The sequence below is a fragment of the Lepisma saccharinum genome, chromosome 1 (genome assembly GCF_977018435.1).
Source record: "Lepisma saccharinum chromosome 1, izLepSacc3.1, whole genome shotgun sequence".
Lineage (NCBI taxonomy): Eukaryota > Metazoa > Arthropoda > Insecta > Zygentoma > Lepismatidae > Lepisma > Lepisma saccharinum.
In genome coordinates, this window is record NC_139229.1 from 63,545,543 (window position 1) to 63,562,515 (window position 16,973).

At 37.1% G+C, this 16,973-nt stretch overlaps 1 protein-coding gene across 4 annotated transcripts in view; it reads right to left on the reverse strand.

The window, feature by feature from the left end:
* Positions 1-3,407: 3,407 nt before the first annotated feature.
* LOC145995790 (serine/threonine-protein phosphatase CPPED1-like) overlaps positions 3,408-16,973 on the reverse strand; it is a 36,890-nt gene continuing 23,324 nt past the window's right edge. For all 4 annotated transcript variants that reach the window (XM_083132023.1, XM_083132022.1, XM_083132021.1 and 1 more), the window contains exons 5-7: positions 14,127-14,419; positions 4,476-4,690; positions 3,408-3,622 (exon numbers count right to left, since the gene is read on the reverse strand). In XM_083132023.1, coding sequence (XP_082988149.1) covers positions 4,491-4,690; positions 14,127-14,419 — 493 coding nt within the window. In that variant the 3' untranslated portion in view covers positions 3,408-3,622; positions 4,476-4,490. The remainder of the gene's footprint in view (positions 3,623-4,475; positions 4,691-14,126; positions 14,420-16,973) is intronic.

Here is a 16,973-nt window from a genome sequence, read left to right on the forward strand (position 1 = left end):
GTAATAAAAAAATAATTATTCCTCCTGGACAGTGTAACTTATCTACTTTACAATTTGAACTTCCAAACACTGTCTTGCTCTCTCAAAATTCTGTAAAACACAGAGTAGAGATTGTGTCTACCAATGAAACAGTGGACTTATTTACCATGGGATAACTTTTAGGATTTGAGAACAATAGTAAATTAGAACCTAGTGTTAGGCACATAGATAAATTTATACCAAAATTCTTAGCTATTGAGATATTGAATATTCACTGTAACATTGCCAAAGGTATGATTATCAAAGCAGAAGAAAATTCGATTGGCAGTCACAAGGAGACAGGTATTATTGCTACATTTAAACCGAATTCGGAATTTATGGAACTTATCTTCTATTCCCCAATCCCACCAGTCTATTTCCCTGTTTCTATTGATAAAGTTAATTACATGGAGATAACAATTACGAATGAGAAAAATGAGATCATCGATTTTGCTGGTTCTAATAGCACTGCGATAATAGAAATTAATATTTAAAAAATATTAATAAATACCAAGATGGAAAATATTGAGAGTTATGAATTACAGTCCTTCCCTCCAAACAGGACATTTGCAAATTTGAATCAGCCCAATAAAGAGATACAGTATAACATCACGGTGGGGGATGGATTCATTCATCCACATAGATCTGATCTGTATATAAAATTTGACATTGTAAAACAAAGTAATGGTGAAGAATATCCCCTCCCCGGGGCTAATATAAAACTTATAGATCATTTTTTTCCATTCTTATTCTCTCAAATTGAAATTAGGAAGCATGGTACAGTGATTGACAAGATTGATTGTCCTGGAATTACATCCACTACAGTGGGGACATTGCAACTGTCCAAATCAGAGAGTGCATATTATAAAGTTGGTGGGTTCGAAGCTGGAACAAAAATTCAAGGAAAAAGTCACACAGTACTGTTCCCCATGAGATTGCTATTTGGATTTTTCTCTGATTATAAAGAAATTATGTGGAAAGGTGGTTTGAGTGTCATATTTCGCAGAGCACCCAATGATCATAATGCTATCATGAGATACAAAACTTTGAATGCAGATGGAACAGCTAAAAAGGCTAGTTTACCCGAAGCTGCAAAATGTGTGATCCAGTCTATGGAGTTGTGAATGCCTATAGTTGAATAGGAATCGAATTATGCTCTCAAATACAAAGCCAACATTTTGAAAAATCCTCAACTTCCGATATAGTTTTATACATACCAATGCATTCAGAAGCCGGTAGAGGGTAAATTGTTTGAAATTGCCCTTACTAATCAGTTCCAATCTTTGCAATATGACATGCCAGAGTTTGTCGCTGTGCTGTTTCAAACAGGGAGAGATGACAATCAGGAAAAGGATAGCAGCCAGTTTGATAATTGTAAAGTTAAAAATGTGTATCTGAAGAATGGCAGAAATGAAGTATTTCCTCGTGAAAATTACAATTTAAACATTACAGAACAAGATTATTTAAAATTATATGAAGCTTATAGTGCATTTAAAAGAGTAACTGAAGGTAACATAGTGTTGTAAGCCCGTTTTACCTGGGCTCTGAGGTCACAGGGAAGTTTCATTTAAACATTTAGGTAGAGCTTAATAATATCTGATGGCTGAACCTGCTCCGTTAGGAGGGTAGAGATATGGAAAGTTGGTGTAAAAGGTTATTCACGCTTGTTCATACCTGGTAGATGTGTGTGATGTCTTGTCCTAATGCTTCTCGCAGACCGAATCGTGACAGTTGCCAAGGTTCTATCCAGCGACCCTCAGCTCACCAAACCGAGTAATCCCTTGCACCTTGTAGCATGCTAGGCAGCGGTAACTCCGTGTTCCATCGTCGTAGTTAGCAGTGTAACGTGTTGTGATGTAATCGGACTAGTTATCCATGTAGCGTCGATGAGTGTCAGAATCAAAAGAGAGCGAGCTCCGGGACGGAGCTTGCTTTTATCATTCTAGGCATCGAAAGGTTGTTAAACCTTTCAAACGCGGTAGATCCTGTTTAGATCCACGCATTTGCCTTTCCAGTTCCTTGTTTTACGGAAGTTACAAGTTAGCGCATTCCTGGGATCACTCGCTGGTCGGACAAGTTCAGGAAATAAACAAGTGTGAATATTAACATGACAAGGTTTTCTCGGTTTAATGGTCTCCATATCTCTACAATAGATATGTTTTATAATCCAGATTAGTTCATAGTTTACAGACCAATGTTTTTAATCAATGCATCAAAAAGAAAATTGGTAGTTATAAATGATCGAACTAATATTAAATTGGTATGTGAATTTCATGAAACTCTACCTGAAAATACAATATGCAGTGCAATTTTAATTGTGGAGAAATCATATATTTATGATGTAAAAAATTAAAGAGTGATAGAAAAATTTTAATAGGAAAAATAAAAAAAATATTTAAAGTCTTAGATTCAATAAAATGTATAAAAAATTAGACTACGTGTAGATTTTTTTGTTATTTTGAAAATTTTGGTTTGATGTTAGGTTTATTATTTTTTTTACATGTGTTGAGTACAATTATTATTAACTTCTAAACTAAAGTGCCCCGAAGGCAAAGTATGGATTCCACACTCGAGAAAACACCTCTTGTCGTCGTGTGGATCCAGAGCTACTTTTTAAATTTTATTCGTTGTAATCTCATGGTTTGAGCTTTGTATTCTATTATCCTCTCGAAGTATCCTCAACTGTGAATAAAGGCAATAAATATAATCCTGGAATGTTAGTTTGTTTTCCACGGTCTCTTTGTACGTTCCTTTTGCTTTCTTCGTGATGCTGGTCTCTGTTCTGAATGTATACATCTTCGAACGCAAACCAGCAAACTCAACAATAATCTCAACGTTACATTCATCTTTCAATTTGCTAACAACCTTCTTGTTGTGGGAAGGAATTCCAAATCTGTTGGGTTGAAGATAGGAAGAAGTGTTGAAATACCCAAGCATGGAAGGATGTTTAAGATCTTCGTAGAAAGATGACAGCTTGGAAAGTCAAAATTATAATTTTGCTGGCAAAATGAATGTATAAATAAATAAATGAAAAAAAATGAACCTGCGGTTACGGTATTACATGTCATTCATGAGGTAAAGGGTTGACTCCCTTCATTAATGTGAATGATATTTCATATATTGCATTCGATATTGCAAGTTATTTCTCACAATTTTTCAACCAGTTGAAATGCAGTAAAATTGCATTCCACTTCCATCAATCAAATAGGAATGCTATCCCCTAGCTGGGATAATTTCCATAAAACATTTCCGTACCCTGCCTGTTCTTTTATCATCGTGTTGAACCATGCAAGCTACCTCCAAGGCTGGAGCAAACATCTCCAAAGTGATGATTTCCCACATATTGTGTACAGCGATTTCACTTGAAAAAGAATAATTTACAACACCACTCTTCTGTATTTTTTATTCAAGTAAATCATTAAGCACAAAAAATATATTCATATATTTACATATAAAAATCTCAATAATTCATATATAAAAACACCTCTCCCTATTATTACAATAATTGTTTACGATTAACTACAAAACACATGTATCATATCATGGCACCATGGCAAGTTCCAACATAGCAACATCTTAGATGTCAGTCTTTTGAAGCTTCTATCTGGAAAATTTTAAAAAACAGAGAAAACATTACTTCCTCACTGTATGTTGTGTAATCTCTCTGTAGCTGTTGACATATTCTCTAAGCCATTTGTTGCAACAATATTTTATTATTAAAATTTGTAGCTTTAAAATGTGTTGCAAGTCATTTGATGCAGCTGAAGTACAGTGGAAGGATTTGCATTTTTATATTTATTTTGTTATTTTACGTCCTGGCAAATAAATTATCTAGTTCTGAATTTATAAAGATAATGCAAAGTAATGAAGTCAAGTTAAAATTACTTATGTAATTTTGGTAACAAATTACAAATGCAGCACCAAGGTTACTAACACAAATACTGGTAGCATTACTTACATTATGTTCATCTCCAACTCTGCTTACTGACAAATACAAATCTCAGGTCTCATGCAAATTACTAACATTTAGAAATTAAAATTGTCACTTCAATATAGACACGTATCATATAAACTTAATGAAATGTAATGAAGTCCAGTTTTGGCATGTGGCTTCCTCAGGTGATAAGGCATGTTTTAAACTATGACTTGTTATCTCCTGAGGAAGCCACATGATGTGGTGAAACCTAAAGAAATAAGAAAGTACATGCCAAATCTGGACGTCATTACTTGCTGAAATGATGACATGTGATGCAAGTTATGTTTTATATTAATGAAATGTATCAGCAGCGATTCCTACTGTATAATATAAAAGAACATCTCAGAATGTGTGCTAACATTTTTTTTCTTTTTAATGGGACATTTTCTTGTCTACAGTCGGAAAAAATTTCCAGGAACAGGATTAAAAGTACTGTTTTAACTAAATCAGGATATCTGATAGGCTCATGTATGAGACATACCTCTTATTGTTTGTATCACAGTTCGACTTTTTCTGGTATATCTTCTAAGGCATAGTACTGATGTTCAATCTTATCGTGGTATACCTTTACTATTCTCACACCAGACTTATCAGTTCCCAGCTGACCACCAATGGCAGATGTAACAACTACTTCAAGGTCCCCATCAAAACCTCCAGCATTTCTATGGTAATGTCCACAAAATATTTTCTTAATTCCTGAAATCAAGTAAAAAAAATATATATACAGGGTGTCATTTTAATGGCGCCCACGGACCACAGATTCGTATAGAGGACATCAAAACAAATAACTTTTCCCAGTAACATTTTTCTCGTTGGTGCGTCGATTCGATGCTACAGCCGTTCAAAAAAGACCGTTTTGCCGCCTGGATGCTGGCAACCCAACACAACATTTGATCGTACCTGTGACGTCATATCCTGCGGCGAAACAGCACACGGGAGGGTTGCAAGGAACACACAAATTTTGTGAAAAATGACAAACTACCAACCACATTATTAGCTGTAAAACGAAGCGAGAAACGCGTCCAGTAAACCGAACATCATAGCCTACCAGTCAGAAGATCAGCAGTCATTTCAGGGGAAGGGTGAAGTGAACCAATGATATGAGAAATGGTAAAAAACGTATTCGAAATGAAATGTCAATGTCGGATTTTGTCTCAGCCTACATCTAAAATATCAAGAACAATAAATTTTATTGGACTTAGAGCTTACACGTGGCTGTTTACGCCCAACTACATGTCAAATATTCGCAAATCTCGTTGCAAGGTTGATATCTACAGGTTTGTGTCCAGATGCCATGCGGTACAGTGGGATCCATAAGTATCACCGTGCAAATTGTCCATCACCATGTTCGTGGACTTTATTTGACCCAATAAGAGCTTCGAGAATTAAAAGAAAAGTCAAAACAAGCTGTTGACAACTTCTGCACCAGCATACATAAAAATCCATCGCTTAAAAACACATAGGATGTAAGAAAAAAAATAATGAAAATAGTCATGGACAATTTGCATGGTTATACTCATGGATCCCACTGTACTTTTGTGCTGATAACGGAAGTATCCGAGGTTCACGTTGTTACATTACGGCTAGAACACGTACAACCACCGTAACAATGTAACGATGAATCAGTAGCAAATATACTGCGCTGTTCACAGTTGCAAACTATTACATGTGTATCGGGTGCATAGATAAGCACATAGTCGTCTTAGAGCTTGTATTACTACTACTTATATCCCTGTATTTCAATCATTTTTGCCACTTGCCTCATAATGCTCTGAATATACAATATATTATTGTTACTTACCTTTGGAATTTTGAGTTCTTTCATTTGTATTTTGTCATCTGTTCTATGTGTCACAGACAACTAGTATCAGAAGAACGAAGTGGATAGACTAAATTGTAGATGCCAACTTGGTAACTAGATTTGCAAATATTTGACATGGAAGCTGAGACAAAATTCGATATTACCACTTCCACTTGAATTCTATTTTCTTTCTACCACTTTTCGTATCGTTTGTTTACTTCCTGTTAGGTTACAGAACGTGTTTTCTCGTTTTGTGTTACGGTACATAATGTGGCTGATTGTAGCTATGTCATTTTTCACAGAGTATGTGTGTTCCTGGCAACCCTGGAACGCATCGCTTCACGACGGGATATGACGTCACAAACGCTATTAAATGTTGTATGTGGTTGCCAGCATTCAGGCGGCAAAACAGGCTTTTTCGAACGACTGTAGCGTTGAAACGACGCACCAACGAGAAAAATGTTAGTGAGAAAAGTTGTTTGTTTTTATGTCCTCTATACGTTTCCGTGGTCCGTGGGCGCCATTAAAATGACACCCTGTATAGTTAAGTGTATTAAATTGGTTTTGATTTAAAATTTACATTCTGCACCAAATAACTTATATACTATCCTTATGTAATAATTTTAAAAGTATATATTTATCCCTGGCAATCACAAACTGGAAGGTGAAATAGTGAAAAAATTTGGCAAATACAAGCCATATTTGCAGATATACAAGGGTTGAACAAAATAATATGAACACCCACCTAATATGGTGACACGCACCTTCTGCCTTTAGGGCTTTTAGTTTAGTCTGGTTATAACCCTTTTATCGGACTTCTCAAAGGCTTCTAAGGGTTAGTAGGACCAAGCCCTTGCGAGGTCTGTGATGTAGGATTTATTTTTAATTATCACCTATGTAGGTTTGAAATTAAAGATCATTAAGACCTTTCACTCGAAGATTTATTTAAACTGATGATGTTATACAAACACTTTTTCAAACAGACAATTCACCCGGTATAACTTGTAGGCCTAAACCTATTAGTTATACCGAAGTTTATAACCCTGGTCTTTTGATGATGCAGGAGAACACCTTATTCAGAGTTGGGTTTGTAGAATATCCGCCAAAATGGAGTACAAGTACACCAGCCAATCCGAAGATTGAAGCAAGATATTCCCCAACGTCCCCTGAACCATCAACCTTTCGGCAACCAGGAGAATGTCCCGTAGACTTACAAAAGTCTAGCTCTTTTATATCATATTGTTGTTTACAATTTACCATGGTTATTACATAGTTGTTTAATATTTCCATAGTTTCATTTTCCCCTGATTTAAGTTCAACAATTCATTACATTAACAATAACACATTTTTAAAGAAAAGATTCCAACATAGATTAATATAATACAGATTGAATAGTTTAGTGCCTGAAAAAGCATGTGTTGACAGGGGCGACACATAGCGTTCCCCCAGAAGAAAATAAAATTAAATATAAGTGAACGTTATTTAATTTTGTTTTATAACTTTTTCTACTTTTTGTATATTTTCATTTTTCTTTCACTTCTTCTTCATGATGTGAGGCGATGTTTCATTTGGGATCGTCTTCTTGGACTTCATTCTTCATTTGCATGTAGCTACTGGAGAAAACAGGAAACGTTTTTACATTTTGTTCAACACACTCCTTCGTAAAACTTCTTGACGTCAATTAGCCAGGTCTTCCATCCATTTAGGTCTTCTAGATTCTCCTCTTTTGGAATGGGAGATGGATTTTGTAAAGGAAATACAGGTTGTTCTGCACTTATCTTGCAGATTGAAGTATTTACAAGTCCCTGTTTGTCAGAAAATAATGGGCAGTGTAGTTTCTCCTCATCTTCTTGATTCGGCAACCCTGGAGCGAAAGCCTTCTTTCTTATATCTTCCTCGGCGGCGGACCTATTATCTGAATGGGATTCCCTTTCAGCCATCGATAGTTTAACACACGAAGTCTTACCATTAATTGCTTCAAAACTATCTTCTTGGTCATCTGGAATCAAACTCTCTTCAACGACTTGTCCCTTCACCATTAAATATAATTTGTTGGCACCTGCATCCAAATTGATTCTATATCTCTTGAAGAAGGGATATCCAAATAACAAATCTGCCTCTAAATTCTTCACTACGTAGACTTGATCTTCAAAAGTGTGTCCTGCAATTTCAAAAAGAATGGTTCGGCATCCTACAATACGAGACCTCTCGTATCCAACAAAATCCTTTAACCTTATTCCTGGACATCTTTGCAGTTTCAAGCCTGGTAATCTCTCTCGGAGCTTTACCCAAACATTATAATTCATTACTGTGCATTCACTTCCTGTATCCAAAGTACATCTTATTTTTAATCCCAAAACTTCTATTTGAATTTCTGGCTTCTTGCTGCAATTCCCAGTTACTTCAAAAACATTAAACAATTTCTCTTCTTCAGAATTTGGACAAGAATTTAGATCCAGATACAAAACATCTAAATTCTCATTGGTAATAAATTTGTCTTCTTCGCTCTCACAAACATCAAGATTGTGTCGCGTTGTAGAAGGGAGAGCTTCATCTACAACGACCTCTGGTTTAAATTTGTTCGACTGGTAGAGGGAATTTCCCAAGAAGGTGCTTTAATAGCGGAAGGAATTTCCCATACAGGTGCTCTAGGGTTCAAAGCACAGTCTTCTGGACTTTCGTCAGTCTGTATTCCACATTTTTTCTTACGAGACTGTTTCCAGTTTCTTTGATTTTGGTTCTTATTCCAAAATGTCCTTCTATCGGCATCCTTCCTTTGGAACCTTAAATTTCCATTAAACCTTTGGTTGATCGGTGTGGGCCTCTTATCTTCTTCTCCTCCATTCCTCCGGGATAGCTCTAGATTCCTGATTCGAGGTTGAGGATTTCTTCGTTCATCAGTTCGTTGGTGATCGGCTTTCCATCCTTCCATTTGTTCAGACGCTTCGAACTTTCCCAGGAAATTCGTGAGTTGGTCTATGTTGGCGGGATCTCGAGTTAGTACCAGTTGTCGCACTCGTGAAGGTAATTGGCCAATGATTAAGTTCAGCACTTCTGATTGGTTGATGGTTTCCGTCAGATTGCAGTATGCTGCATATACCTCCCAGCAATATTCTTCCAATGATAACCCTGCACCTTTGCTATAATGTTTACCCCTCAGGGTATTCATTTCCCTCTGTTTTGCTTCAGGTGATGCGTATTGCTTCCTAAATGCAGAGCAGAAATGTTCAAAAGTTTTCCATCTCTTTTCGTTTGCCATAAACCAAGCCTTGGCTTTACCCACCATTAGCGAAGGGAGGACTTTTAGTCGATACATCATGGGCATCTTCATTAAATCCATATAAGTATTTATCTCTTCCAGGTACCTCTCAGCAGATACTGAATTTATTTCTCCATTAAATTTGGTGAGGGAATTGACGTCAGACATTCGGAGAATTCGATTGGATGAATAGTTTAAGTAGGAATTATCTTCTACAATTTTTTCCGTAGCGTAGTCTGTAGTTCGTCTCATTCTGCCACTCCTTTTTCGTTTCTTTCTTTGGCATGGTTCAGAATGTTTGGGAGATTCGGAACTGGAAGAATGCGAGGAGCAAGAGGTTCTTACACATATCTTCTTTGGCAGAGTTTCCATCTCTTCATTCCTATTCTCCTTGCCTAGTTGTAAGGTTTCCAACTTTGAGGTTAACGTTTTTATAATTTCAACTTGTTGTGTTTGGGCCTCTTTTGTCACTCTTATTTCACCCTCCAAATTTACTGACATTTCCTTCAGCTCGGTTAGTAAACCGCAGTTTACATTATCCTTGTCCTCTCGATTCTTTATTTCTTGGTTCAAACTTTCTTGTAGCTGTTTAAAACGGTCATCATCTATCTGCCAATCCTCTCTCCTTCTTTCCACTAGTTCTTCATATTTTTCGTCTCTCTCTTTTCTGATATCAGCTATCGCTTCGGATATTTCTTTTCCTAAATTTATTTTAAAATCTTCAAACATTTTCTTACTCATTTCTCGTTCCCTTTCTCTTTCTGCTTTCTGTACAGCATCTCTTTCACCCAAGGTTTCAATCAAACGTGCGAACTTTTGGTCACTCATTTCTCGTTCTCTTTCTCTTTCTGCTTTCTGTTCAGCATCTCTTTCACCCAAGGTTTCAACCAAACGTGCGAACTTTTGGTCACTCATTTCTCGTTCTGCTTTCTGTTCAGCATCTCTTTCACCCAAGGTTTCAACCAAACGTGCAAACTTTTGGTCATTTTCTTCCTTGTCCTTTAATCTTTGCTCTTTTTCTTCTCCCTTTTCTTTTAATCTTTGCTCTTTTTCTTCTACCTTTTCTTTTAATCTTTGCTCTTTTTCTGCTTCCTTTTCTTTTAATCTTTGCTCTTTTTCTTCTTCCTTTTCTTTTAATCTTTGCTCTTTTTCTGCTTCCTTTTCTTTTAATCTTTGCTCCTTTTCTTCTTCCCTTTCTTTTAATCTCTGCTCTTTTTCTGCATCTTTCTCTTTATTGAAATCAGTCATAAAGGAGATCATCATTTCCCTCCAACTATCATCTGTTGGGGTTGGCGTAACTTGTTTTTCCACGCACTGTCTACATTTAACGTCTACCTCTGCTGCTACGTCAGATCCTGGGGTTTTATGTGCGCAACTTTCATGAACGTATCTGTTGCAGCTGGAGCATGGTAATAAGGTTTCCTCCTTCTTTTCTTCATTCGTACAGCAAACGAGCCTCTCCTTTTGCTGCTTGGTCAAATGTCTCTGGGAACCTATCATCTTTGTTTCTTCTGTTTCTGGAACAGGCTTCTGCTTCCGTTCCTGGAACAGGCTTCTTCTTCTGTTTCTAGAACAGGCTTCTTCTTCTGCTGCTGGGCCACGAAGATCCACAGGTGGTTGCTTCGATGGTTCTGGTCACGGTCGCCAAAAATCACAGACACACACCTTCTGCCTTTAGGGCTTTTAGTTTAGTCTGGTTATAACCCTTTTATCGGACTTCTCAAAGGCTTCTAAGGGTTAGTAGGACCAAGCCCTTGCGAGGTCTGTGATGTAGGATTTATTTTTAATTATCACCTATGTAGGTTTGAAATTAAAGATCATTAAGACCTTTCACTCGAAGATTTATTTAAACTGATGATGTTATACAAACACTTTTTCAAACAGACAATTCACCCGGTATAACTTGTAGGCCTAAACCTATTAGTTATACCGAAGTTTATAACCCTGGTCTTTTGATGATGCAGGAGAACACCTTATTCAGAGTTGGGTTTGTAGAATATCCGCCAAAATGGAGTACAAGTACACCAGCCAATCCGAAGATTGAAGCAAGATATTCCCCAACGTCCCCTGAACCATCAACCTTTCGGCAACCAGGAGAATGTCCCGTAGACTTACAAAAGTCTAGCTCTTTTATATCATATTGTTGTTTACAATTTACCATGGTTATTACATAGTTGTTTAATATTTCCATAGTTTCATTTTCCCCTGATTTAAGTTCAACAATTCATTACATTAACAATAACACATTTTTAAAGAAAAGATTCCAACATAGATTAATATAATACAGATTGAATAGTTTAGTGCCTGAAAAAGCATGTGTTGACAGGGGCGACACAATGGTGTGGGACCACCTTTGGCTTTGAGAACAGCCTCAATCCTCGTGGGAATGGATGCATACAAATCCTGGATGGTAGTCAGTGGGATGCTATACCATTCCTCAACAAGAAACTAATCAATTCCTTGAGATTGGCTGGTGGAGGGAAACAGGCCCGTACTCTGGTTTCGGATACTGACCACAATGGCTCGATAATATACAAATCAGGTGATTGTGCAGGCCAGGAAAAATGTGTAAGTGCATCATCGTGCTCATCAAACCAATCTTGGACAGTTGCAGCAGTATGAATGGGGGCATTATCATCCTGAAAGATGGTATCCCCTGTTGGGAACAATGCCTGCGCCATTGGATGGACAAGGTCATCTAAAATGCCTTCATACACCTTGGCAGTTACCCATTCTTTAAGTGTGACAATAGGACCCAGTGAATGCCATGAAATGACCACCCACACCATTACACTGCCATCACCATGCTTCACTGTTGGCACCAGTCAGTCTGCATTGTATGCTTCGGCCGGTGTTCACCATATGTAAACAGGTCCACTGGCGGGGAATAGTGTGAAGGTTGATTCGTCGGACTACATCACATGTTTTCATTGATCGGTAGTCCAGGTTTTGTGCTCCTGACACCACTGACGTCTCCGTTTGGCATTGTCCTGCGTTACAAGAGGTTTGGCAATAGCGGCTCTGCCATGGATATTCTGTTTATGCAGTTCTCGGCACACTGTTTTCGTTGACACTACATTCTCGACATGCATATTCAGCTCAGCAGTCACTTTGGTTGCGGTGGTCTTCCTCTGAGAGCCAACAATCCTCCATAATGCCTTCCTGTCTCTCTCTGTCAGTTTCATCTTTCTGCCACTATTCTGTTTCACAGACGTTGTTTTCCCCTGCACTTTGTATGCTGTCATGATGGTAGATATAGTAGCTCGCGATACCCCTACTAACTTTGCGACCATTCTTACGGATGCACCTACTAATAGGGCACCAACAATTTGCCCTCATTGGAAGTCTGTAAGGTCAGACATAATGGTAGCGCAACACAACATGAAGTCATTCACAGGGTTACTGGTTACTCATACCTCTAGCAGAGGGATCATAGGACACGGAGAAAACAAAAGACACGTTCCGTGCGTGCCAGTGCAGTCAGCACACAACTCCGAAAATGAGACTCATCTAATCGGGTGTTCATATTATTTTTTCCAAACCCTGTATATATGAACTAACACTTTTTAAAGCTACGTTAACGAATGTTATTCAGTCAATCTCAACAACAAATCTGAACATTTTGTCATATACATCACATATAATAATGGTCCAAACCTCCTTTATTATTATTTATTATTATAGATTTGCATGATCCAGAAATTAAATAATTTCAATTGTATTTTATCTATAAATTGTTTCAGGTACAATAACTATACAATGATGGGTTGTCAACCACACCATTGGTAGATAATGTGATTTAACCAGAACATTGAATTGTACCTACTGACTGATCTATTTGATTTGATTTTATTTTTGTTATTTAGTATCGCTTTTCTACCACCTTTGGCTAATCGCAAGATGAGGATGAGGGATGATATGATAAGATTGATGAGAGGACACCCATAAATAGGGGTCGGAAGTTGGACCTATAAATTGCCAAAAAAAAGACCTATAAATTGCCAAAAAAAAAGGCCTATAAAAAGACCTAAAAATATAAAAAAAGGACCTAAAAATGAAAAAAAGGACGTATAAATGTAATCCAAATTAATTAATAACTTCAGTTTTAACCTCCACCCCCTCCCTCTGCATGGCACCTCCTTATCTGACTTGAGATCTTTGCAGGTGCGTGCTGTCTGGTCGTATCCAACGTGCTGAAAGCTTCAAAACAAGAGAAAGTGTCCACTTACAGCGCGACCTTCCAGACAAGTTACAGTTAAAGGACCTTGTACGTACCTGCTTCAGTCGTCCAAAAATGTTTTTCTCTCGTTTCAGGGATGGTTCAAATATATTTATTTCTCTCTTTTTTATTTCTTTACTACAGAAAGGATGTTTAACAGGTGATGAACTGATGATGATTCGAATTGAGAATGGGCAGTAAAAACGTAGTCGAAATAAAGGTGAAGTTGTAGAAAAAAGCCGTTAAGACCTAGAAAAAGGCTAAAAAAGGACCAATAAGCTGAAAAAGGCCAAAAAGGACAAATAAAACCCACCTTTTCATAGACTACAATGACCCAGAATGAACATATGTTGGGCCTCGTCTTCGGACACTACGAAAAAAAAAAGGATTTTTCCTCAACTTCCAAGCTCTACTTATAAAGAATACCCATGCCCGGGCCAGGATTCAAACCCGGGACCCCAGGCTTCGTAGCATGCTGTGATAACCACTGCACCACAGATGCCGGCTAGCTGATCTATTGAGCAAATCTCTAGTTTGATTACAACTACCCATAAAGGACACAGAAATATCCAAATTGTGGAAACTGTGACAAAGCCAGATAGCATGTGGCTTATTTGGGAAATGGAACAGGATGCAAAAGTTCCAAGTTCAATATCTGATCATGTCACAATTTGCTCAACTAACTTGTTAGTTAATTCGACTCCTCTGAGTGTGAAGGTATGCGAGTTTTTATGTAATACGTATCAATGAATATAGTTATTCATTAATGCTAATAAACAAATAACAAACATTACAGAATAATAATAGTAAGTCAAATCTGTTATAAGATGCTCTATTAAGGAAATAAGCGTACCTGCTTTTTTAAATTTGTCTAGCATTACTCTTCTAAGGTTAGGCTCAACACAGAAATAGCCCCCTTCTGGTTCATTAGGGTCTTTCAGAAACCATGGAATATGTTGCAAAATCACTGTGTGCTTGCTTCCATTCACTGTTATCTTTTCCAACTGTGATTCAAGCCACAACTCATGTTTAGCTGCTATATCTTGGACATTTGATGTATTAATGTAATATTGAGAGTTCAAGGCAATGAAAAAGACGCCACCAGCCCAGAAACTAAAGTAGTCATCTCCAAAGGAAGAATGATACCTACAATAAAGTAAGAAGTAGATCTGCATCAGGTTGGTAATAAAAAAAAAATGGATGAAAAAAAGCAAAAGAAGTTTTCTATGGTACATGGTTGGTTTAATTAACACAATTTATTTGTACCATTACGTTCACTGTGATGGAATATGAATAGAATGAATTGGATAAGGAAGTAGGAAGAAGTATTTGTGCCCCTTCTTCAGGTATTATCCCAGCATTCAGCTAGAGTGACTGAGGAAAACAAAGTAAATTCATTCACAATGGCTAGCTGTGGAATTTGAACTTCCTGATCTGCAGTATATGACATAATATACACATATTTAACACACAGAATTTTTTTTTCTGATTTTCCTGCATGGTTTATTTAACAAAATAGCAAAATATTTATGTATTATTATTTTATATTGCTTTAGTGCCTGTTCAGGTTAATCACAGTGATGAGGACGAATGATGATTAGATCACGTTGATGAAGAGACACTCATATAAAGACATAACCATGGCCAAGCCAGAAAAAAAAACCTGGAACCTTCAGTGGTAAGATTATGAGTAAACCACAAAATGCACTCAGCCACTGAGGGAACTAAACAAAATTTGTTACTACAAGACTTAGAGAAGTAGGTCTTTACAATCACACCAAAGAAAAAAACCTGAAATTCTAAAGACGTCAGTCGAGGTACCCCAAATATTTAACACAAGTTGAATGAACAATTTAAAGCTTTAAGGTTTCATTAAATCATAGGTAATGCTGCTATATTTCAGCAAATAATATAAAAATTATATACCGTATTGGCCTGAATATAAGCTGCACATTTTTTCCAAATTTCTATTGTGAAAAATTAGGATGTGTCTTATATTCGCGACCTTAAAAAAATTATGACATTTCGTTGTCGAATGCACTGGATGGTAGCAAGGATGACGTATTGTGGGAGGAATGCAGTGAGAGTGATGGAGTAAGTACCGGAAGTGGTCAGTAGTGACCATAGTGATGGCGGTGAATAGGCAAATTTTGTTGCCTAATAAGTCCTGTGCCGGTAGTTAACAGAAACCTACCTTTGAAATAGGTATAGCACACAATTGTAACCTTAATTTTTCAATAATGTTACTGTAATTTGTATATACTGTATTTATGATAAAAAAAAAATACCTATGTATCTACCTCATTATATTTCCCTGAATTTGTCGGTAAATAGTTACCGGTATTTTCTCTTCTTCCCTTGGCTTATATTCGGGTATCATCTTCTTTTCTCTTTTCGCTCCTTCAAATTTTAGGGTGCAGCTTATATGCGGAGGCGGCTTATATTCGGACCAATATGGTATTATAAACAGAATTTACACTCTAATTATTTTCCTCAATGATAACATTAAACATCTTTAATGTTTTTCATTTATGTATTTCAAGCAGAATTTTTGCTACTAATACTAGTGTGCTAAATTACTTCCAAAATAAATGGATAAGATGTGACAGACGATTTGAACAGATTTGTGTGTGTTGACAAAAAGTCTGTTTTGAGTCCACTTTGTGCTCAGATAGGTTAATCCAGACTGAGCCTACAGTTTGAAGTGGGATTCGATCTGCTGTGTATCCACCCGGAATCAAACCCAAAACCCCTTGATTGCAAGAGGACAGAATTACCATGATGCCATCAGGAAGGCTATTGAGCGTATTGAAAACTTTTCTAGCATATATAAATATCTTGACACAATGATATTTAGGTGTTTTTTTTTAATTCCAACTTTACTTGGAAAAAAATTGAAGCTTCAACTTTCTGTGAAGGAACGAGGAGACGGGTGAGTGGAGAAGGTTACATAATTTAGAACTACATAAAATGTACTCATGTCCAGATATAAAGGTAAAAAAAAGGTAAAGTGCTCCCCTGTGCATAGCACCAAACCATGATGGTGTATAGGGGGTGTAGGGGTAACGCCCCACACTTTCTTGATAATAATTAAATCAAGAAGACTTAAATGGGCAGGTACGAATGGGAGAGGAAAGAAGAGTTTACAGGATTCTTGTTGGGAAACATGATGATAAAAGACATGTAGAAAGATCAAGAAAAAGATGGGAGGGATAAATGTAGAAAGATCAAGAAAAAGATGGGAGGGATAACATTGAGATGGACCTAAAGGAAATAGCTAAGGAAGAAAAAGATTGGATTGGATTGATCTTGCACAGGATAGGGACAGATGACAGGCTTGTGTTGCTGCAGCCATAAACCTTCGGGTTTAAGAATGCAGGACAGTAAGTAAATAAATTAGTAAGCAAGCATCTGTAGAATATATACACCCCATAAAATTATATTTTGCATACATGAGAATATATCTGAATGGCTTATTGCAGAAAGGGACCTGAGTCACATTTTTGAGGTATTGGAGTTAATGGTATTTTTGATTTCCCTAGTTACAGACACATCTTTTAGTGCAGAAAGGACGTCAGTCAAACGAGGCTATAGCCAAGAAAATGCCCAGTGAAAAGTGTACTTTAATGCAGAAAGGTACCGGAGTCACTGACTCGGGTCCTTTTCTGCAATAAACCTAGCCGTATTTATACGTTGTACG